The sequence below is a fragment of the Platalea leucorodia genome (genome assembly GCF_965183815.1).
Source record: "Platalea leucorodia genome assembly, chromosome: 16".
Lineage (NCBI taxonomy): Eukaryota > Metazoa > Chordata > Aves > Pelecaniformes > Threskiornithidae > Platalea > Platalea leucorodia.
In genome coordinates this window covers 8,667,385-8,691,944 of record NC_138838.1, presented here as the reverse complement: position 1 = coordinate 8,691,944, position 24,560 = coordinate 8,667,385, and the positions used below count along the sequence as shown (strand labels likewise).

Genomic DNA, 24,560 nt, shown 5'->3' with positions numbered 1-24,560 from the left:
ATGCTTACAAAGTTTCACTTACTAGGGGGTTCAATACACAATGTTTGTTCTACTTCCTAAGACAAGACGCTGAGCAGCTTTGGTCACTTTGCTAATTGGTGTTCAGTACTGAAGTCACAATTAGCAACAAAGTCCTCATGTGAGGATGCACGTGTCACAAGGAGTTATTACAGACTGAGATTTTACGATACCTGTACAGCTGAGGTGTTGACGTCAAACTTCCTGAAGATAGCAAATGCCTCCTCGAAAAGCTCATTGCTGATAGCTATATTGGCTATGTCTGGAGCATCATAGTTATCCAGGCGATTGATGTACTCCATGACACGGGTGCGATCAGCCTTAATAGCTGTAAGAATGAGAAGGTTCTGCAGATTCCTAAATAGAGAAAGAAAATATTACTACATATCAAGTAACAACCAAGAAATTCACCCTCCCCTCTGCAGAGGGTATTAGTTTATTTGCTGTTCCACAGCAATTTAACACCTGCACCAGATATAATTTCAAGTTTCCTGTGACTTAGTTTTGACTTTACACACCTGTGCTCACTGAACACGGAGTTATCAAGAACTATTTTCTCCAGCAGTTCAATCAGCTCATTAGGAAGATCTGCAGTCATGAAGGCCTTCACAGTAACAGAGACTTCCTCAGGGTCCTGCGTCTCCGACAGTGCAGTCTGTACAACCTGTAGGCAGAGTCAAGCCATTGACAAATCAGTTCAGTCAGGCACTAGCAAGTCAAGTTAGGACAGCAAAGGCTTTTAATGTTTTGTCAGTTATACCTGGTCAATTAGCGGTCTTCTGTAAGGGTTGCTTTCCAGTAGTACGCTGGCCCACAGTTCAGGGTCTTTACGGCGAACTAAGTAGCGGGAAAGACTTTTGAAGAGGGAGTTCTCATTGCACACCTAGTGAAAGGCAAAAGCTTATTCAGAGTGAAGTCACAGCCATTGAGCCTACAGTGGATGAGCTAACTGTATCGCAACATCAAATAAACCTGAGAGGCAGACGAAAAATCTCAGGCTTTGATACTTCCATTAGCCTCCAATTCTAGATGTCCAGGGGAGTCTCCCATTTCTCATTAAGCTGCAGAGGGAGATTAAATAGCTACCTATTCTATTAGAAGTGAGCAGATCCTAGCTTAATACTTTTTAGGAAACAAATGCTTTTATCGGTCATAAACCTGAATACCTATCCCATGATACTCAGGTTAGAACTTAACCCATGAGTCAGCTGCCTTGGCATGCATACGTACATTAATAAGTTCCAAATCGCACTGTCCACGCTCATAAGCCACACAGGCCAGGTGAGGGTCCCTCTTCTCACAGTACTTGCCAACAACGCGACTATCATAATAAGGATTCTCACGCAGGAATCTTTCTGGGTTGTTGTTGCTATCAATGTATATTTTGGCCAGTGCATTGTGAGTTGCAGGCTCCTCACAACCCTCGTGAATTCTTGCTTCCAGCCAGGGCAGAAGCAGTTTCAGCCTAGAAGGAAGTGGTTTTCACATTAGAGAGGTTGACTGAATAAGCAAGTATCCACTTGCACAGTTTCTTCACTACAGAAGTCAGCTTCAGTGTAGGATAGAGTCAGTAACTAAACCAGAGTTACAGTACTCCATTTTGACCTGCATTCTGGTTCATTATTATAATGGTATAACTTTCTGATGCTATGAAGATCACGTGACAAAGACTCATTATCTGGAGGCTGCTTAAGGGAAATCCCCACATCAGCCAAGAAGCAAAGCAGACTTTTGTTTTACTGCAAATGGCAGCTTCTTGTTATGTCAGTACCCGCTTTAGCTATGTAACGAGGACATGCATTGATGGATGAGCAGTATAACCATGACCAGTCCGGCAGCATTAAGAGACTCGTAGAAGTTTAATACCTGTTTCTTTTCTCAACCTCCGCAACAAGCTCATCAGTCGAAAATTGACCTCTCACTACAAGGATAAGGTTCTTTATCACATCTTCAGAGCAATCCACATCAAGCAGTCCCCCAATAACAACAGGCAGACGGCTTGGATTCACCTAAACAGGATCATTTAAAGAAGTCAGTGTGTTGTCACGCAGTACAGGCAGTCAATACTTATCCCTAGAAGTACACATGAAGGCTGCTAGTTAAGATTGACCTCATCTTCCTGCCTTTACTCCCAGCGTCCTGAGGTTCTGGGTAAGCTTGAAAGTAAATTCTTCAGTCAGCAGGGGTTCAGTGGCTCACTCATGCTCAGTCCCCATTGGAAAAAGCTCCTGAGCAAGCCAATTTGTCCCTGCAGGAAGTATAAAGGAGAACTCCCCCATCCACCCCCCCAGAAATGCTGGAAGTTAAAATTACCCTGAGAACTCCAAAGTTATTCTACCAAGTCTCCCTCCTTCAAGACACCCATTAGCAGGGGTTACCGCTCAGCTCAACTAAAAAATAAATAAGAGATCTGACTCACGTAAGGGCTAACTTACCAGAGGCCACTAGCAGGTACTTAAATGTCAGTCTCAAGTACGAGGCTGTTTACAGAATACTTACAAACATAATGCCTATAGTTGCATATAATACTAGACAGATTGATCAGTTTGACGCATTAAAGCCAAGTGACAAATTGTAACTTACCTTCTGTACATAAATCTCAATATATTTTTGGAGATTATTTCTATACAAGTACAGCACCAAGTCGTGGACAAAGTCAAAGCGATCACATACAATGATGAGTGGCAACTGGTCAGTGAGTTTAGCTTCCTATAAAGAGAAGAGCTTCAGTAATTTGGTTTTGTTCTCAGGCTTAAGCAGACAAATAGAGTCACTTAAACTGTTAAAGCAGCTGAATTTGGAAAGCCAAAATTCAACAGTCAACCGAATAATGACAGCTTATTGTTCAACTAATTGTTTGCAATATGTAGCAAGTAGGAGTACTCACACCCACTTCAGGGCTTACAGCAAGAAGCTTTCTGAAGTTTAACCTTGCTCCTTTGCATGGCAGAGTCTACGAAGTTTTACAACACAGTACAAGTATTACAAGCCTAAGCTATAGGTAGCATTTTTAGTTGCCACTGGTGTTTGGTGTGCAGGATTAGCACTCTGGGATTTCAAAACGAATTTAACCAAGACTAGATTAAGTTGTGGATCATAACATAAAACTTACATATGGAATTCACTTCAAGTGCCATGTGTCTTGTGATACTGTTCTCTAAATCCATAGTTAGAAGGTAAGAATCAAGCTAGTAGCAGTACGACTTAAATTGCTAATCAGATTAGTTATCTAAAAGCATTCCAACTTTCAGCATAAGATTACAATGGTTACAGTACAGAAGCTTAGTCTATGTGGCAGACAGTATTCCGGATGCCTATTTCAGATCACTTATTCGAACATGCACATCCCAGAATATAATCCTACATATAAATTACACTTAAGGACTTTACACAGGGAGGCCTGTACTGGGAGATTTACCTGGTACATGTCCTGCACATTCCAGACATGGAACAGCACAAAAAACAATAGCTTTCATCAGGAATTTGACAGCTTGATAACTTATCTTAGGTGGCTTGATCAATTTACATACCTTACACCTCAGTGGCACCAGGTTATTTTTATAGAATTCTCATTTGAAGAGTTTTGCCATCCTCAGATATGATTAGCAAAATCTAAGACTATGCTATGTAACCGACAAACATGAAGGCAGGAAATGTTCCCAGATAAAGTTTTCCCCTCCCACACTGTTTCTCAGATATTTTTAGCAGTGTTACATTTGTCAATAAGCTCAGCACTAACAGGCTACAAAATCTGAATGTGGAGCACACCATCTTTTTCCACTCTTCAGAAATGTTTCAGCAATGCTCCGAATCCTAGCTCTAACAGTCAGTTAGCACGTATTTACTCTGACTGGCATATCCTAGCAGAGCTAAACTGCAGTTCACCTAGCTGAAGTTTCAGTAAGTGTGCACAAGTTAAGATGAGTGGGATAGATCGATCTTGAACTCTGAAAGCATTTATGGAGTTAATTGATGCTATTCATTTGTTGTTTCTGTAGTTGCTCAGTTGAAGCTGATTACACTGTGATTAAGCATTAAGTTATGAACTCATTTGGCATTATGGTTGTTCTCAACCTTCAAGTTACCTGTTTCCTACTTTATAGCAGACATCTGTAACAAGTTCTAGATGAGCTGGTGCTATTATTACAGTTTAAGAGTTCAAGCCAGGTTAACCTTACTAAGAGCAGCGAGGAACTGATCTGACAGATTCTCCATTTTTTAGATATTGGGCTCTAGTAGGAGGTACCGCCAACATGCTAGATACCTCTGGTTTAAGAGGACAGATGGATCCTTAAGTGCAAAGGTTAAGACTCATCCGTATTTTCACAGGGCTGCCTCATTTCACTGGTGACACACTCCATGTTTTATCAGAACCCCAAACAGGCCAAGACAGCCCAGTGCTACCCAAACATTACCTTGAGGAAGTTTTTAACACGTTCAGGATCATAGCAGTTACTTTCCCTGCAGATTCTTTCCACCTCTTTAATTTGTCCTGTCTTGCATGCAGCTTGAATATACTTGAAGTGCACATCTGGATCCTGGCTGAAGTTTACAATAGAGCCCAGGAAATAAAACAAACCTCGAGGGAAACAGTCAACATGTTATTCTGCTAAAGCACTTGAATTGGATCAATGTTAGCTTTTAAGCAAGCCTTCCAAGTTAGGATTACAGGAAAATTTGACTCTGACTACTGCAGAAGTTTACAAAGAAGTGAAAAAAAAAAGATTCAAGTATTGTAATTGTTTTACGAAGACCAGATTGTCCTAGCTGAGTTGAGCCTGTTGCTGTTCCCCGCGTATTACACCGACTAGTGTGTTACATGCAACTTTGATAAATACTGATGTATCATCAATTGCCATAGGTCAGCTTTGTTAAAACATCCAGCACATGCCTTCCATACAACACCTAGACAGAAGGCACGGAAGAGTCAGAAAACCAGAACTAGTTGCGCCCAAAAGCTACCATCACACCTTTCACTAAAACAAGCACACAGTGCAAAAGCTGCTTGCCACGACCCACAGCTAAAGTTCGCTTAGAGCTGATGCCATATAACACACGGCTACTTTAGACAAGTGACTGTCAAGTCCCTTAGTCAAAAAAGACTCGTGTTTTTTAGAAAAACACACATAGCCTGCCTATGCAAGAAACCTGTCTACAATGGTATCTTATTCCACTAACCATTCCCCAAATTCCAATAGTCCAAGAGTCCCAGATTATGTTGTGTTCTTGGTCTTTAAGGAGGTTTTATTTAAAGCTTAGCAGGATACTGTTCAGCCACACATCTACAGAGATTTGACCACTGATGTACCACCACACTAACTAGACTATACACAGCTAGTCTTGTTGAGAAGTACAAAAGCCCAAAACCCAAAGGCTACACAAATTTAAGATAAGCATTTTCATAGAATAGTTTGGGTTGGAAAGGACCTTTAAAGGTCACCTAGTCCAACCCCCCTGCAGCAAGCAGGGACATCTTCTACTAGATCGGGTTGCTCAGAGCCCCATCCAGCCTGACTTCATATGTTTCCAGGAATGGGGCATCTACCACCTCCCTGGGCAACCTGTTCCAGCACCTCACCACCCTCACTGTAAAAAATTTCTTCCTTATATCTAGTCTAAATCTACCCTCTTTTAGTTTAAAACCCCTTGTCATACTGCAACAGGCCCTGCTAAAAGGTCTGTCCCCATCTTTCTTACAGGTCCCCTTTAAGTACTGAAAGGCTGCAATAAGGTGTCCCCACAGCCTTCTCTTCTTCAGGCTGAACAACCCCAACTCTCTCAGCCTGTCCTCATAGGAAAGGTGCTCCAGCCCTGTGATCGTTTTTTTGTGGCCCTCCTCTGGACCTGCTCCATGTTTTTCCTGTGTGAGGGCTCCAGAGCTGGACGCAGTGCTCCAGGTGGGGTCTCACCAAAGAGGAGCAGAGGGGTAGAATCACTTCCCTTGACCTGCTGGCCACACTTCTTTTGATTGCAGCCCAGGATACGGTTGGCCTTCTGGACTGCAAGCACACATTGCTGGCTCATGTCCAGCTTTTCATCCACCAGTACTCCGAAGTCCTTCTCTGCAGGGCTGCTCTCAATTTTGGACAAAGGAAAAAGGCCAGCATCTTCTTCAGATAACTTTTTAGGTTGTCTACAGCTCCAAGCATTTCAGAAAACTGAAGTATGCAACCCTGAACGTTGGTGCCCCCCTTAACAGGGAACTTTAAGGTTTAGGTCAGGTTTCAAGACAGCTTTGAGGCCTAGGTACTTTAGCTCAATATGGCTTTCTAGATTTCAGCAGATAGACAGTCCTTCATATGCAATGTATGATGAGGTGAGCACTAGCTCCTCTCGCTTGAGGCAAGAGCATGAACTTACCTTCAAAGCTCTTGAAAGACTCAAACAGCTCAATAAGTGACTGTGTTGACAGTTGTTCATGGTATTTTGAAGCTACCTGGACACAGATCTGCAGGTTCTGACGAATGTTAGCAGACAACATAGCACGCAGACACTCCAGAGAGTCTTCTACCGATAAGGAACCAAAATAATTCACTAACCACTGCAAAGACACATAAGCTATTTTAGCCTCAAGCAGAACACTACACTCTGAAGTCAAATGTTGAAAGCAATTATTAATTGCCAGGCTTTTGCTAGATTCAGGATATTTGATCTCGTACCTCAGGATTGAGAAGATGAGTGTGAACTACTGCACGCTTGATGTCATACAAGTCTGTGAAGTGTTCAAGTGCTCTCTGTAGCAAGCCAGCTTTCTCACACAGCTGAGCTATGTGAGCCCGGTCATAGTGAGTAAACATTTGGTTTCCCAGGATAGCATCTGCAACCTAGAACGAATATTGACAAGTTTCATTCAGTTCCTAAACACTATCACTACCATCTGATATGGACCACAATGCAGCAGCTTGTCTAGCTACAGACAAGCCTGATCCAACATAACTCTGAAAGCATACCTGAGGTGCATGCATGAGGTTCATCTCAAGTAAACGTGTTTGCAGGGGACCTTCTGAGGGACGATTATTCTTCAGTGCATCCAGCAAGAAGGCTGTACATTGCTGAATTAAATTATATTCCATAAAGACATCCACAATCTGGGAAAAAAAAATAGGCTTTTGATTAGAAACTGGAAGTATATTTAAACAAAAGTAACATCAAGTACAGCTTCCAAAGCTAAACTGTTTATTCTGGCACTGCACTAAGCTGTCATTTAGCGTTCTTAAAACCAGGCAGGAAACAGCATTGTCCTGGTAAAGTAAATCTTTCTCTGATGGTAAGAGTATGACTCCTCTTACCAATTTAAGGCCTTGAAGTTAACATTTCATAGCAATAAAATTATTTACTTGTGTTATGTCTGCAAGAGGCTCTTCATCTTGAACAAGCATTTGTGCAAACTGCTGTCCTTGATCAGGGCTGATTCTCATTACATTCCTCAGCAAAAAAATCCAGTCTGGAGTATATCCAACCTGAAGAGATAATAAAAAGCAATAACTCAGCAAGAGCACACGCCTTGTTAAATACAGAGCTCAGTAAAAGCTATTGTCAGTAGCTTACACAACCCAGTCAGGATTTCCTCATTTGGAAGAGGCTACATAGGGAAGTATGAAAGGATACATGTATGAAGTCTAGCAGTAATTATTCATAAGAAAACCTTAAGCCAAAGTAGGTACTACACAAGCTCTCATATTCCTCCACAATTACTTTTAGCTACTTTGGAACATATAGTAGTTATTCTTAAATACAGGACAGATATGGCAATTTAATTTCCTCTCACCTTCTTAGCATACAAAACAATCTTCTGGACTTGTCCTGTTTCAGCAAAACACTGGATGACTTTGTTTGGAACGTTGGCTCTCAGATAGACACTAAGTGCTAGCGTAGGATCTACAGATTTCACAAGGTCTCCCAACTCCTCTGAGCACTCCAGCTGTTTAAAGATATAAATACCGTCAGTCCACCCTGACCGTGCCATGCTGAAATGCATCACCACCTTCTTCCTCATTTGTCTTCCTTTTAGACTGCTCTTAAAAAAAAAAAAATTAAGGCCCAGCTTGATAGCATCACCCGACTCTTCCAGCAGTGATCTAGTGGGCTCTGCTCCCTATGCTATTCTACAAGAGTCAAACACATTTGTAGAGCTAAAAAGAATTAGGCGATACAATATATCAGCATCTTTCTTCAGCTAATTACAGAAATGAAACCACAGCTCAAAGTACATGTCAGTCAGTATCTAAAGAAGCCTGAAGTGGTTTGGGAAAGAACAGCAGCAGGCCAGATGCTTTCCATATTAAGTTCACCCTGCTGTAATTTTAAGTAGAATTAGCAAAGCTCTTCAAGCATTTGATCAATTCTCTTGCAGTAACACGGGGTCATAGCTACAGGCACAGCGACCACCTATTGCTCAACTGTTTGATCACACCAGCGTGTAGATGAGTCGCCCAGTTGAGTTTTCCCTGGGGAGGGGAAGGCTGTCAGGCAGTTACATTCCTCCAGGGCTCTGGAGGACCAAATTTACCTTATCTTCTTTTAACCATTTTTCCAAGAGCTGTTTGCGTCCCTGCTGAAGCACTGGTCTGCAGAGTTCCAGCGACTCGTATTTATTCAGCTGCCCTTGGTCAAGCAGAATGCCGAAGTATTGGAGTAGAGGGGAAGTCTGTCCCGGCTGAGCTGGAACACTCTGGAACCGGCGTATGGTGTCTGGAGTACGCAGGATTCCCTGCCAGAAATAGAGATGCACTTTAGTTTTCTGTTCTGCTATTGTGGCTTTGCAAGAGTTTCTCCAGAAAGCTGAAGTTAAAAATGCTTGCTATAGCAACATTACGTTTTGCCAGCCCAGAATAAGTCAGAAGCAGCATGGCTGAATATCAGCTCAGACACTGCCTCTGAGATGTTTTGACAGAAAATGTGCAATAGCAGCCTATTAGGCTCGTTTCAATAGCCATGCAGATTTAAGTTCAGAGGACTATGCTACAGACTGAAGACACCCTTGTCCTTGCAAGCAAGTTCCTCTCATCTGAATTTAGTATGATCTTTGCTCTTAGTCTGTCCTTTTTTGTCCTGTTTCCAGGTGCAGCCTCAGCTGCAGGCTGTCTTTTCATAGAGACTTTTTTTAATCATTGGAGCAATAAAGATAAGTACCAGAAGCACTAAGCCTCATAGCCACCCCTCTGTGGGCTTCATACAAGCTGTAAGATCTTCCAGCATACAATCAGCACTCTCAGCACATAGCGTACAGGTTCTTCACAGGTATGTTAAGTAGCACTACATTAGGACAGGAGCAGTAACAAGATTCTTGTCTTGCCACTTAAGAAATTCAGTGAGATTTCCTGAAGCAAGAAGTTTAAGCCAGTATAGTTCAGTACTATTCTGAATATTGGTCCATTACCTTTGGGGCGTTAGCTGCCACTTTTGCTGCCTCCGAATAGTTCCCTTGTGCAAACAGTGCATTGAATTTTCTGGCAAAGAGCTCCTCAGCACCTGCCAGATTGTTGCGGACAGCCATTCGTAAAGCTAGGTCAGGATTCTGCAGCACATTTGTGATATAGGGAATAATATTCTCTTCTTCCACACACACTGAGAGCACCTGAATAAATTATCAAGGAAAACTTTCAGTTAGTTCAAATATAAGAAGTGAGCCAAGGGCTAAGCTAACCTCTAAAAGGAAAGCTATGGCATACATGGAAAGCTTTTTCATCCTTTGATAGTTGCAGAGTCTTGCCGTTTTATTTAAGAAACAGACCTTCTGTTAGAAAGAGCCTCTACCATCCAATTACTGCATCAAGGCAGATGATTGTCAGTTTAAACTGAGGTATTTACAGAAGTCAGAAATAAGTACTGTCTTTCTGCAACCTGTACTCAGTGTCTTAAGTAACCAATTCTAGAGGATAAACTAGGAACAAATCTGCTCTGTATTACTCATGCTGAACAAGCAACCACATTTGAAATCAATTCAGTCTAAAAACATAGCTGTACAATATTCGTAGGCTGGTTTAAACCAGCTAAATTAGGTGTGTATGGAGATACAGTAGCAAGTTTTCTTTGGGGCTCAGAACACTGTCAGACATGTGATTTTCTGAACAGAGAGTTCAAAGTTAACATATTTAAGACTTCTATTAGCGTGTGCTCTGCAAGAGGGTATAATCTGCCCCAAAAGAGAGGTACCTTCTAGTTCCATCCTCAACAGTAGGCCAGTGTTTAGATCACTGACTGCCATTACAAAACTCCTAAAATTATGCAACCGGAACCTGAGTTGTAGAAGAAACTAGAAGTCAGACAAGCTGTGCTCCTGTTCAGCTGCCCAATACTACCATATTCCTTATTCTATTATTTTGCCTTGTAACTTCTGGAACTTTTACACATTGATATGTTCACTACAGTGTATCATTAAGGGCCAGTGGGATTAGCTAAACAAGTGGTTTCCACGCCAAGCTTCCTTACTTGTCCCTTTCTGTTTACTCCAATAATTCCAGCTGTTGCTTCATGCTGTGCAGTAACAAATATGGTCTCTCCACTGATTCTGTTCATGTAGATACAGGTGCCAGTTTCCAGGTCATACAAGTGGATATAGCCATATTTTGTTATGAGAAACACCACGTCATGCTTGTCGCTGATCTGCAAAATAGGAATAGATTAATCAAATTTGGCATTGGATAAAACAAGTAAGTGCTAGCTGTGAGATAGCTGTGCCGTTTCAGGACAACTAGAAGCACTGTTACGTTTTTTACTTAATATCAGAGTACTATCACAGTAGAATGATGTTTTAAGAACTTGAAAGGTAGTTAAATATAGATGGATATTTCTGCCATAAGTAAGAACATGCTGCCTTTGAATGCTGCCTCAGTCTCCACCTTTAACACTGCTGAAGCAGAAGCAGAAATCACACCCGTTTAGTGCCAAGCCTCAGGTCAATATATTGACCACCTGGCTTCCAGCGCCCCGTTACAGTGTCACATCCACCAAGAGAAGGTACAGACTTGTTGTTGTGCTCTTGCTGGCAGCTGTCATACCTGCATGGCAACAGGAAAGTCATTTTGTGCTTCAGGAGGAAAGAAGACATCCACTGCTTTCTTTGGAAATGGCTGATTCCCAGTAGGTGGTGTGCCAACTTCAATGATATGCAACTGTGCAACAGATAAGATTAGCCTGTTAGTTCTTGTATTTAATTTATGTAACAATAGATTCATCAATGAAGATATGGCAATTCTTTTGCTCCTGAGCCTTAATCCCAAGCTCATGCAAAGATAAACTAAGTCAGTCTTCCTAAACATTTTCACTGTCTAAAGGTGTGGCATACTGTATTTACGTACCATAGATGAGGGAAAGAGTTAGGCACAATCTTTAGTTACCCCTAGCTAGTTAGAAGTTTAAGGATTCAGTTAGGTCATTTTATACGCACTCTTTCAACTTAGTTAAGATTCTAGGGAGACAGTTCTGAAGATGGTTCTCTGAATCTAGCTTTGGGTTTACTTTATTTTAGCTGTCAAAGTAGCTCACACAATTCCAATGTTAGTATTAGACCACTAGTTAGCCTTGTAACACTAGTGTTTAATTTTTTTCATCCAATAATTTGGAAATAAATTAAGCCTGATACTGGGGATCAGCATCAAAGAAAGATTACAACAGCTTTTCCTTAGGCTTAGCCTGTGAAGCTGAGAGTCACGTGTTTCAAGCAGCTAATTAGGCTGGTCATGACATGCTGCCTCACTTCATGACTCAAAACAGACTCCTGCTACATCAGGTAGTCCCTGCTGTGAAGCTGTGTGTGCACCAGTTCTCATATACATTAGATATATAGCATCCAGACTGACACATAGTCCTTCACTTTTTTCCTACAGGCACCTTTGTGCTTTAAACCACGTTTTCCTGGAAGCAGATAACCAGGGTGAGTCATTAAAGATTACAGCATATTTAGAACCAAGTCTTACCTTACCCCCAGCTTGCCCTCTTACTGCAAAACAGAATAGAGTGGATTCTTCAGCATTTCCTTCCATCTTGAACTGCGCAAAGCTAGCTGCATGCCCCTCAATTGGTTGTGACACTTTTCTGTCTACAGAATATAGCTGCATTGCTCCCACAACACGATTTTGCTAAACAAGATAGAACAAGAGTCAGGAATAAGAGGCATTTGGCCAGTAATTTCATTTAAGTTAGTGTTGGTAAAAATGCTGTATCAAGCTGAAGTACCGTGCCATGCTTTCTCTTACAAAGGCATCACTTAAGACTCTTGACCTTGTACTAGTGTTTATACCATTACTATAAGATTTTCAGTTACACTTAAGTTTGTTGTTTGAAGATCAAGACAAACATTTACACCCCCAACAATGTTTTAGGAAAGAAAACAAACATATCAGTTCTGCTCCTATAGAAGGAGGAAATGAGACAAGCCCCGGGCCTTCCACAGCAGGCCTCCCTAGTGGTGAAGTACCTGCGCAGATATGCCAGTTAGCAGCAGCCATTTCTGCTTCGCATCAGTACGGTAGTTGATGATCTGGCAGCCAGCAAGACTAGAATGGCGATCAAACATTTTCACAGGCTGGGACTCCCCCTCCATACTCCAATGGTAGACTGCATTATCCGTTACAAGGGCAACAGTATTCAGAGAGATCCACTTCCAGAAGGTAACATCATCTGTCATTGTATGAGCCTTCATTTTGCTCTTCATTTCAATGTTAAATATTTGAAGCGTTTTCCCAGCTAGAAAACACAACATTGTTAGCCAGGTTGCAGTTTCCACTTGTTATTTCAAGCACTGGTTAAAAGTAGAAGAGCTGCACTGCGATATTAAACCCTCGTAACTTCCTTTAAGAAAATGCTGTTATATACTGGCAGTATCTTCAGTGACCAGCTATTACTTTTAACCAGACTGCACTCCTAGGGCTGATTTTACCAATTTGCCACTACTGAGCAATCAAACAGATGTGGAGAACAACTTGATAGGAGACAAGAGCTTCAGCTACACGAACGAGTTGTATGATACTTCATGTACATCAAAACTAGGTTACAATAACGCTGAGTCTCTTGAAGGTTGTGAGGAGAGCTATGCCAGGGTCATTAAAAAACTATGTCCGCATCTGTTTTAGGCATAAAGAAAGCACAACATGGAATGGTCAAGATGGCAGAGGGCTTTCGTAATTCAGACTCATTAACCAAAACCCTTAGCTTGCACTAATGGGGTACACCGCTACTGGCTGCAAACCAGACTAACAGAAACTGTGCAAGGAAAGGAATCTAGTGACCAACACAAGCTCTAGCAGGTAAGAGGAACAGTTCTCCAAATCACACAGAATGTTGCATACATACATCCTGAACAGCCACCTGCAGTCACTTCTACCAGTTTTTACAACACAGTGGCATATAAGTAATTATTTCTTCCTGTTGAGAAGATAAGGAAGGTTCTGACCAACTTCTACCAGTTTTAGGAGACAGCTATTTAAGCACATGCTAGCGTAGCCCAAGAGGAATATTAAATATCATATGAAACTAGGTGCAGGTCAGAATTATCTGCTGGAGTTACTAACTGTAACTCAGCTTGCTGAAGTCATAGTGCCATATGGCCAAGTGCCTCACTCACCAGGGATTAGTTTAGTTAGGAGCCACCATTAGTTCAGCTACTGACATAAGATGCAGAGTCAGGAATTTCTCCAGAGCTTGGAGAAGACTGTCTAATACAGTGTCACTCAGGCTACAGACTAGTCGTTTATTTCGATATCTAGTGCAGTTGGAGCTTTAGAGTCAAGGGAGATGACATTCAGGTAACACATATCCTACATGCTATGCAAGGCATATTAAGAAGCAAAATCTAGACAAGTCAAAAGGGTCAGTCCTGTTTATAAAAAAGCTTAAGATCAAGATCGTGATAGTTTAAGTACACTTCAGAGTTCTTGAGTAGATTAGTTTTCTGAATCTTAAGGATTCTTTCGGAGGTCATGAAAAACCTCTGAATTTTAGGCTTTCAGGTGCTTAAACACCACTGTTCAGCCATGTCCACTGTAGATCTGCGCCATTCGATTCTGCTTTTTCTTTTCATAAGACAGGACCTAGTACAGTCAACTGAAATAACTCACCATCTGCACACACCAGAAAGCATTAAAGTTGTGACAAAACAGTAGCACAGTATTAAAATCAAACTTAAATAACATTGAACACACAGAAGCCTCTCCATCAGCAATACACACATTTCTAGAGTGACAGTATCTGAGCTTCTTGGGCCTCTTGGGGAAGGAGAGCAACATTTCTGGAGACTCCAGAGGAATGCTTGTTCTCTATCACCAGAGATACCAAGTTAGCTGACCTTGTGCTTTATTCACTACACAAGTCTTCCCTGCATAGTTTTACTTCTCTTATCACTGACTGATACAATAAATATGCACAAATTGGTGCACTCGCCTCTTCCAGCAAGGCCAGAGTAAGGCCTTCAGGAATACTTCCCCCCCTCCCTAGTCTTAGTTTTCTTCTCTGTAAAGGAAGGCCTAGTTAATAGACCTTATACACTCAGGATATCAGGTCTCACCTCTCTAACCTGATTCCAGACTTGAGACCCCAGAATTATCTTAAAGCCTGAACTTTCCTTCTAGCTCTCCCTGCTCAGAAGCTGTAAGCATCCCGACTGAAGCAAAAAACTCATCCTAATGATCAGCAAATAGCAGGAAGCCTTAACAGAAACTTACTGCCCAGTTACCTTCAGAAGAACTGAAAAATGCATTAAACTTAAGCTCCCATTAAGCTGTTGAAAATTGGTAAGGGATCCTCCCACACAAATTGCCTGAGAGACTTAAGTCAGTCATAAACCAGTCTTACAAAAAAACTCTCCATCCACTTCAAACATTTATCAGGACTTCCATACCTTTTAATGCAATGACTTTACTGGCAGGGTTCATGATAGCACTGTCGGCTGAAATTGGTCTTCGAATAGGGTTGCTGGGGTCATTCATGTCAATAATCACCACTTGAGCCTGTTCTCCTACTTTTTCTCTTATGCAGATGAATTTGTCAGACTCCATTGTCAGAGTGCTGAACCCAATGTTTGCTGGGTTGATGCCCAGATTTTGGAGCTGGAAGAGAAAAAAAAAAAAGGTTTAGCATTAAGTTACTACCTCAGTATAGCCATGAACAGCTTTTGTGAAAGTCGCAAGAGATATTAGGCTTCGCCCATCTTTTTGTGACAATACAACCACGCTACCCAAAAATGGCATGGCACACAAATTCTTGCCCATCTTCAATTAAGCCCAGCAGGCTTCCTAGAGAAGCCCTGCAGCATTCAAGTGCTCGGTACCTTGTCTTCAAGCTCCATTTACAACTTACTGTTTTGAGAACTCAACTTTTGAACCCCTCATGTGGTTTAATGCACACTGAATGTGCCTGCTTCTGGCAGCTGTGCTAGAGTTGCAGCTTCAGTACTCACTCCCACCAGCTTTGCTTCCAGAGCCCTAACTCATTCCACTGAGCTTGGCAGCTATCACTGTTTCAAGCTTAACACCACATGTGAGGCATCTGAGCTTTATCTTTATCCTTGTAGAGTTAAAAAAAGCTACCTGTCTAGCAATTAGCCTAGTCCTGTCTAGCAGCAAGGCTGTATACCACCCAGGAGGCAGATCTAACACACGAGATGGACACTACCGAAATCAGAAATGGCTCATCCACAGCCGTACTTAACACAGAAGATATCAATAAACCACCTCCACACTCTGCTTCTGTAAACCTTTAAATGCATACCTCTAAATTATGCTTCTAGTACTGCTTGCAACAAAACAGTTTAGTTAATACCACTTCGTTGTGTTCGCAACAGGCTACTGTATTAGGATGTCAGTAGTGAAACAAAGTTTATTCCATTTTTAACAGTGGAAATGCGGAACGGTTAGTTCATCTCACATAGAGGCACCCGGCTTGTGGGTTGATATACCTTAAAAACTGAAGATCAGTTTTCTACTGTTAGAGGAATTACCACTTCTAATACTTTAGATATTTTTCTTTCTGGGAGACTGTTTGAACTTCAAGCCCAAGGTCTTCCAGGAAGGCTAGACCTTCAAAGCCATTTTAGTATTATTGTACTAGTTTGAAGAAAAACACTAAGCTCTTATCAGCTGTGCTCTGTGCGAGCTCCGAGATGACCACGCCTCAGCTGCTCTGTTCCTGCCTACTTGCAGCTTCTGATAAAGAGGATGTTTTACTACACTTCCCCTTTGCCCTGGCTTTCAGACAGCACACGTGAGGAACAAGTAACATCTAAGCTATGGCACACCAAGTTAACAGAACAAGCTTCACAAAAGGCACTTCAGTGGATGATCTGTATCACCCAGTGGATCTAGACAGCGAGATCTTGGTGCAGCTTAAGGTTGAGACTCAAATGCAACTCAGTTTTAGCTCCTTGGGTCTGCTGAAGGAGAAAGTTTCTAGAAGATGATTCAGCCTTTGTACATGGTTCTCCATTCACTCTGCATTTAGTCTCCCTTAGGACAAAGGATATATTTCATTGAAGTTACCTCGCTCTTTCAGGAGAGGTCTTCACCATTTGAAGCTCTTCAGTCAGGTTCAAACAACAAGATCTCAATGCTGTACCAAAAAGATGCTCAGGCTCTTTAATATTTAAGGGCTCATTTCACAACTAGTTTACAGAGAGTTAACACTGATCTTTTGGTAAATTTAAGGTCTACCCAGCTTTTCTACTTTGAAAGATTTTGAGAGATAAGACTAGAAGCAGAACAGATTTAAATGTAATTCTTGAAACTAGGCATCAAGCTAGCTTAAGTCATTCTTCCAAGGCAGATGATCTACACTTCCTGCGACTTACCACAGTGAACAGTTTCATTCAAAGACAGCTCCCTTTACATCCATCCACCTGACAATAAAGCCAGGAAACTTTCAAGTGAAAGGCAAGTGTTTTTTCAGCTCTCCCAAGAGGAAAACTGCCTTAATGCTGCTACAGCTATAGAAATCAAACCCCACCTTTTTGACAGGTCAGAACTCTGTTACTCAGATTTAAGTCAGTGTTTGAGGTCCAGCATCACAGAACCCAACCACACATTCTTCAGCAACATGGATTCACTTAGAAGATTTCAGATTTAAGTTCAATTCTCCCTTTCACACCTTTATTTGGGTAGTGTTCTCTAGGCCTGGGACTCTGGTATTTGTACATCAGCTAGGCAGGGCTATATGCAACCCGGTCACACCCCTGGCAGGCAGAGAAGGCTTGAAGATCTGAGAGTTTCATCTGGTAGAGCCGGAGAGACTTACTAGGATGTGGCATTTCCTTGTGCTAGGGCTGCAAGCTTAACAAGTGCAAAATCATTTATCAAGCACTCAATTTCCTTGTTCATTTGGTAAAGGAGGATAGTTCCAGAGTGCTCTGCCTGGCAGTAACTCACAGCATTGTACTCAAACGGACATTGCTAGCAGAGCAAATCGAAGAAGCAAGTCCTAGCAGATGGCAGACCTCTTAGGGAAGTCTAGACGTAGCCACTGAGTCAAAATTGCTTAGATATTGCAAGACAGATTTATCTTAATCATAATCAAACTGCCATCTGCTACGTGTCATGTCTGAGGTATCCAACCCTAGCTGGTAGTGGAAGATGTGGTCCTTTTTAAACTTAAGACCATTTCCAACGGCTAGATACTTCTTTGAAAAGATTTAGATGGGCACTGGAGCTCTGAAGAAAGCTTGGAGAAGCTTTCTGATGGAGGCACAACCATTAGTGAGGTCTTTTAACTACAGAAGCTCCTTCTGCTAAGATTTCATCTTTTAATCTCAACAGATCCAAGTGCATGAACCAAGTCTGCTTCAAGCACTGAGACAGGAGGTTGCCTCTAACCGTGACAATCTCTGCACTTGATTACACAAGAGTGTCACCAGCCAAGACTGGCACTCGTTTTGCTCAGCCGGTAAGCCTAATGGTAACTCATCTTGGCTGCACTCAGGCCTGATGCACAGAACTCTTGAGAGTACAGATCATTCCCTGAACTATAGGTTATTTTCTTCCCAAACAGGATAAAGTTCAGGTGAGTGAGGCAGGAGTGTTTATAAAGCTAAGCAAAGCAAACAGAGACTGAGATTACTATTAGGAAACGTGACAAGAGGTTATTTCTTTGAAGGCTTTTATTATGAAAATTTCAATACTATTCCATGTACAAACTCCTGAGTTTGCACTACAGCTATAAGAGTACAGGGGTTTACAGCACGTTTTCTACCTCTTCTCCTCTTACCACAGAGGAATAAAACCCAAACATTTAGTATTGCACTCATTCAGGTCCACTGCCTTTCACCAATTCACAAACAAGTTTAAAAGATTGTTGAAAAAAAAGAAGGAATCATAAGATACTCCTGCATTATACTACAAAAAGCAATTCCCTGGCTTTCAAGCAGATATGAAAGCAGAACTTGCTAGCAGTGCTGGGGCAACCAATTTACAGTTCAAGTTATTTTACACCAACGTTTGTCGGCAAGTTCAGTTATGCCAGTCTCCTGAAAGCATGTTGAGAAGAAAGTGTTCTGTGAAGTAGCTGCTCCATTAGAGTGGAACCATGAAACAGGTTGCCAGGGACAGCAGCAACTCTTCTGTTCAGCAGAGATGCTGCCTCGAAGGACTCATCTAACTCGAGGCTGGATACTTCAATCAATCGCAGGCTGTACTGAACCGTCAAATTCTATGACAACATTTATCTGAACAGTGTTGAGAGGTGAATCATTAAAACACGGTAAGTGAAAGTTTGATTAGTAAAATTATTTTTTCCCTGGAAGATAATTCAAGTATGTTCTTGGTAACATACCCAGGCAAGTTGTCATAGAACATGCATGTTTGACATCAAACTGCATGGTAAAACTGCTGACAAGAGTCTCTTTGTTGACCCCTTCCTGGAACATTCGCTTTCCTGTGACAGTTTGCTTAGCTGTCAAATAATTTCTCCTTGCCTAGAAGGAACACTGCGGAACTGCTGAGTACGCATTTCACCTCGGCTCTCACACTCAACAGGATATAACCACTGTTCTTGTAGCCACAAGCAGCTGCTTAGTCTCTGCCCAGAGACTCCTTATCTACATGCAGTTAGAAGTCACGTAGCTGGGAAATGCCAGTTAACAGAAATATTCCCACTCTTTTGAGAAGCATGGAGCTCCTTGATGTGCAGCGAGTCACATTAGCTCTGTGGCAAGGCCATGCTTTACTAGGCTTTGATTGAACAAGGTAGATGCCCGGCTACATTTCAGCCACTCATTTAGTTCCATACATGAAAATTAGAAAAGCAAGCTTAAGTCGCACAAAGACATATCCATGCTGATCTGTTAGAGTTACCGACTGCAGTTCGGTAACACAGGAGTCCCGCAGCCAGTCAATGGCTCCAAAGTACTTCATATTTACCAGTGCAAGGTAAGAATTACAGTTTGTGACAGGCTAGGAAGTTATGTTCTCAACAGATAAGAGACCTCTATAATATTGAAGAGCTCTTCTATTTCTATATCCTTCCTATTTTCTGCCTCACCCTCAACAGGCTGAGGTAGCCATCCGGTCTCAGCAGCCACAGGCAAGCTGTGTGACTATTTCAGTTACAAGCCACAGCTGAGGCTGTACCTGCTGAAACGAGTTCAAAACCACTGGCTGCCATCACCTATCTTTGGTTAAATCACCACAGTCCCGGCGTGAAGTGCTAAGGAGCAGTGCCACCAAGACAAGCAGGCCTGTTGACTTGAGTGCCTGCTGCACAGGACATGCCACAAGGAATAGCTTATAAACTGCTTAACTAATTTGTTCCTTCCAATTAGTTGGCACACAGACACTCCTCAAGACACTTCGATTCTTCACAGCAGTCTTTGTTACAGATTTTTCCCCTGTAAGAATACTCCAAGCTCACTGGCTTTATGAATTCAGATCCACTAAGAAGCAGGGGGCAAGACCCCCACCAAAACAGCGTGAGGCACAGCAGTTCTGTCTTTATTTCCTGACTTAAAATACCAACAAAAGACTTAACTGCTTCAAATTAATGCTGTTATAGCAGAGATTCTGTGTCTTAGGCTATATTAAACTGTCTTACTGCCAGCACAATACATGGAAGCATTTTAGAGTGAAGTAGTAAATTTCTAAGTTTTATTATGATGCCTTGGCTTCCCAGTTTTATTCAGTTAGCTCTTTGGCTCTGATTCTGAGAGCCATCCAAGTACCACCACGCTAGAACAGCATAGCCGCCATTCAGGTTTGCTCCATCAATGACCAATAGATACAAGAACCCTTTTCCTAGTTTAAAAGAGTAGTTCTATCTCAGCATCAAGCACATAACATGAGCTGACAGTCTTCTGTACTGGCTAGGTAAGTCTATAGAAAAATTTAAAAATTTTTAAAAATATATTTAGGTTCAGAAGAGTATTTATTAATGCCTTAATTCACACCAGTACAGCTGTGTGCCTCGTGCAAGTCCAATTTTTATGTATTTCGGGGTGGTATGGCTCAATTAAATGGCAATCACAGTTCACCACCTGCTAACTCGTCCGTTTCCTCCTCATTGATCGGGAACATGTAATCTTAGAAAAGCTCTATGCTCCTACCACGGTAAGCACGTGTGTTTTACTTTCACCCTCGAGTACACAGAGGCACCAGCTTATGGAATCCCTAAAACCTGGATACAAGCAGCCAGATTTGCAATCATTTAACATACTGAACTCTGACCTCCCACTACATGCCCACTGGACTGCTTCCTCAAGGCTACTTAAAAATAGCACTATAAAGTTTTATAACAAGAGTCCAGCAGTTTTGATAGCACAGGAATCAAGTCTCTCCTTGGAAACTCCCAAGGAAAAAGCTTCTCCGCAGCGTGTTGTTGATGTTCTTTTGTGGTAAGGCAGGCATCTACAATAGACAATACACAGATAACATCCTACATATTTGCAGCTACTGAGATTTCAGAGGTATGTAATGGGACTCGGACAAACAAGACCTGAAGCCTGACTACACATTTTGGTTTTAGACTTTACTTAGTAAATACCCAGAAAGCTTACTTAGCCCTAGTAAGCTAACTACTTGCCACATCTTACTTGCCCAGGGTACAGAGCTTGCTGTAGCGCGTATCAAAGAGACAAGACATACAGAAGCACAACAGTGCAGGGCTTCTGGAGCCTTTAACTCTTCACTCCTGTATCACCTAGCCAAGATGCTGACAAGGACAGATAACGCCAGCGTGCCTTGAGTAGCGTAACATGGAGTGCAACTCGGCTGAAGCTGAAGATCAGGACAAGCTTTGTACAGATAGCAGCTTGACCATTTTCTGACCTGCAGTAGTGGGTCCATGGAGAACTGGTATCATACTGCATGTAGTGCTGGTTGCCAGTCTTTCAGATTAATTAAAAGCAACTTTCAATAATAGCCTCACAAGAACTTTCCCATTCATATCTGTCACCTGCCTTTTTATGAATAGGGCTCCAGTTGGGTACCTTGTCTTTCATTAAACATCAGCTGCAAACTTGCAAGTGTTGCACAACACCTGCATGACAAGTTTCCCAAACGATGTAGGTCAGGCACAGTTCAAGAAATTGTATTATTGAGTCCATGAGGACTCCCTATGAACAGCCTGGAATATGCTAAAGCAGTTTGGCTCAGCAAAAATATAGCAATATCAATGTTTCTGCTTTCAAAGTTTACTCCAACAGCAAGTCAGGAGTTTCAGCACAAAAACAGTACCTCTGAGAATTCAAGTTCCTCTGAATTTTTTCAATGAAATAAAATGAGGAAGTTCAACAGTTACAGCAAACTGAAGCGTTATGGGCAAGAGCCACGTGCATGTAAGCTCAGAAGGCTGGATGCCCAATCTTACAAAAGACCAGCTCATATATGCAGTTGTAAAAGATACTGGTTAAGTTTGTGGTCTACATTAAATAGGAACAGGGGAAAAAAATACAAATAAACAGATAAATCAGTCTTTAGTCAGAACAGTCACGTTCCACAGTAGTGCTGGCCTGAAACCTATCAGCACTTCTGGAGTGAAGCAGATGAGTTTCCTTATGTAATAGCACTCGTGTCATTAGAGACCTGGTAGTGGGTCACATGCAAGGTTTGTATCTTAAATAATGCATCACAGATGCATTTCCACAATACTTTATTAAGAGCTGGGCTACCCAGAAGGATGAGTTTCACCTGAGTATACAGAACCTTCGCATACCCGGTTCTAGGCTATGCCACTACCAGGAGAAAACACTTGCTCAGAGCTGAAGCTCTGGCCAACTCATGAGATTCTCCTGTCAGTGCTGCTCGCTACAGAAGAGTCCAGGGCTACACCTAAGCTCTGAATTCTGGCCTGGTTTTAAATTGATATTGAAGTAAAATTAGCCAGTGCTCAACAGTTAACTAGCTAGATAAAAAAACAATCATGGCAGCATTTTTTAAATCTGAAAACACCACCATGGACAATGGTAATTTACACAGCAAAATAAGTATTTTGCAATTGTTCTTTTAACAAGGTGTCCAGAAATTGAGTTCTTTCCGCTTGGGTTAGAAAAAAATGTCACTACAAATCATGCAAATCCATCCTTAGGTTAGCACCCACCACAGTCCCAGTTAGCTAAGCACAAAACACATACAGACACACCACAGGGAAGCAGGGCAACAGGCAGGTTGCTAGAAGCCAGAAGACCCTGCCTGGGTATGTCAAGGTAACTTTTATTATACAACTTCTCCTCAAAAATACTCCTCAGCAGCAAAGCCAAGCTTGATGCCATCACAGCTACAGCAACTCGGGACGAGAAGCGTGGCTCGTAGTACTTCGCCCTATAGACTTGTCAGATAGGAAGTACACATTGCACAACTGTATTGCTGCTTCCAGACCCCTCCCTGTACTCCAGCTTCACCGAGACATTAAAGGTGCATGCTTATTTGAGAAGGTAACCTTGCATTCCCGCAGTGGAATAATTTTAGAATTTGTTACTAGTGCCTTTAGAAGGCCAGGTTAAAGAAACTAAAGGCCATCATTTGGAAATCACCTATTAGCATGTGGTTATGGTTTAATGACAGCCAAACCCAGAATCTGTTAGAGGACAGCAGACAGAAAGTGGAGACTTGGCACTTCTGTGCCTGCACTGCCACAGCTGTACTGCAGGGAAGCCTGCATTAGCTTTCACATTTCCCTGCAATATGTGGGTTTTCTTCACAGAAGATGACATTACAAGTCAGAGCATCAATAAAATGATTTAGTATGTCCTTGCAATTGTAAGAAGTCTTAGCCTCATTAAAAAAAATCTATATATAATTAAGCAATAAAGAGAGACAGCTCGGCCACCTCATTAATTTACCCCCTCGCCCCCCCTTGCAGGCCCCATGCCGAAGCGGGGTTTGCCCCTCGCCCTGCCCGGGAGGAGAGGGGCTCTCTCCTGGGAAGCAGAGAGGAACCACCCGCCCTCTCCCCTCCCACCGCCGCACCGCCCAGCAGGTGCTAGCGTGGGCACGGCGCCAGCCTCGCCTACACCCCCGGGCCGAGACACACTCCGCCGCCCAGAGCGGGGAAGGCAAGGCGGGGAGCGGGCAAGGGCAGGATGCCCGGCCCCGGGGCCCGCGCCTCGGCCCCTCACCACCTCCCCGGCTACCCCGGAGACGGAGGAGCCCCACAGGGCCGCAGCCCTTCCCCTCACGCCCCGGCCCGCACGGAGGCAGCGGCGGGCGCGCTGGAAGGTGCCCTTCGGGGCGGCAGGGCGGGCAGCCCGCGGCGGGAAGGCGCTGCCGGAGCCAGACGCCGGCAAGGCCTACGGGAGAGCAGCCAGCCCGCCGCCGGAGGGGCCCGGGCCGCCCCGCGGCGCTCAGGGAAGGCCCGCGGCCTCTCGCCCAGGCACCGTCCCCGGGGCGGCTCCTTCGCCTGAGGGAGCGGCCCGCCCGCCCCAGCGCCCGCTCCCCCCGGCCCGGCCTCCCCCGGCCCCTCCGCGCCCACCTGGAGGTGCTCCTGGAAGCGAATCGGCAGGATCTGGGCCATGGCGGCGGCAGCGGGCTGGGGCTCCAGTCCGAGGCCGGACCGGAGTCACACCTCAGCGGGGTGAAGCGGGACCGCAATGGCGGAACGGGCCAGCGAGCGGGGAGAGCCGCGGCGATCCGGAAGCTGCCCCCGCCGGCGGAAGGATACCGCCGCGGAAGGAAGAGGCCTGCCCTCACCTGCCGGGACCGGCCTTAACTGCGCCGGCCGGGCGGAAGGATCCCGGCGGGCGGCGTGACTCGCGCCGCGGGGCCAATGGGAGCGGCGGAGGGATCCGCCGCCGGAAGGGACTATTTCGTGCCGCCTCACTCCGCCCTCCCCGGCCTCTTTTTTTTTTTTTTTTTTTTTTTTTTGCCACATCATGCGACCGGGGTGCGGCTGCGTCACTTCCGTTCCGCGCTCGTCGCCCCGGCGGGTCACGTGGAGGGGGCAGAGCGGCCGGGCAAGGTGACTCGCCCGGGGCCGGTTGCCGTGGAGACGGGCGGGCCCGGGCCCCCCCGCCGCCTCCCCCGCCGGCCCGAAGCCCCGGGCAGGGCCGGGATCGGTTCCCCCCGCGAGCCCGGCAGCTCCCGGCCCCGCCCGTTCCCCTCGGGCTCTGCCCACCGTTTTTCCCCCCCATTTTA

At 43.7% G+C, this 24,560-nt stretch overlaps 1 protein-coding gene across 1 annotated transcript in view; it reads right to left on the bottom strand.

The window, feature by feature from the left end:
• The window catches only part of CLTC (clathrin heavy chain), a 34,349-nt gene extending 10,096 nt beyond the window's left edge, over positions 1–24,253 (bottom strand). The window contains exons 1-20 of the mRNA XM_082328553.1: positions 23,899–24,253; positions 14,855–15,062; positions 12,437–12,705; positions 11,937–12,098; positions 11,019–11,132; positions 10,450–10,623; positions 9,398–9,595; positions 8,528–8,728; positions 7,787–7,939; positions 7,356–7,478; positions 6,969–7,106; positions 6,678–6,842; positions 6,379–6,559; positions 4,434–4,597; positions 2,602–2,727; positions 1,885–2,027; positions 1,249–1,483; positions 779–901; positions 537–682; positions 192–375 (exon numbers count right to left, since the gene is read on the bottom strand). Of these exons, the coding sequence (XP_082184679.1) occupies positions 192–375; positions 537–682; positions 779–901; positions 1,249–1,483; positions 1,885–2,027; positions 2,602–2,727; positions 4,434–4,597; positions 6,379–6,559; positions 6,678–6,842; positions 6,969–7,106; positions 7,356–7,478; positions 7,787–7,939; positions 8,528–8,728; positions 9,398–9,595; positions 10,450–10,623; positions 11,019–11,132; positions 11,937–12,098; positions 12,437–12,705; positions 14,855–15,062; positions 23,899–23,940 (3,249 nt within the window). The 5' untranslated portion in view covers positions 23,941–24,253. The remainder of the gene's footprint in view (positions 1–191; positions 376–536; positions 683–778; positions 902–1,248; positions 1,484–1,884; positions 2,028–2,601; positions 2,728–4,433; positions 4,598–6,378; positions 6,560–6,677; positions 6,843–6,968; positions 7,107–7,355; positions 7,479–7,786; positions 7,940–8,527; positions 8,729–9,397; positions 9,596–10,449; positions 10,624–11,018; positions 11,133–11,936; positions 12,099–12,436; positions 12,706–14,854; positions 15,063–23,898) is intronic.
• Between the last annotated feature and the right edge of the window lie 307 nt (positions 24,254–24,560).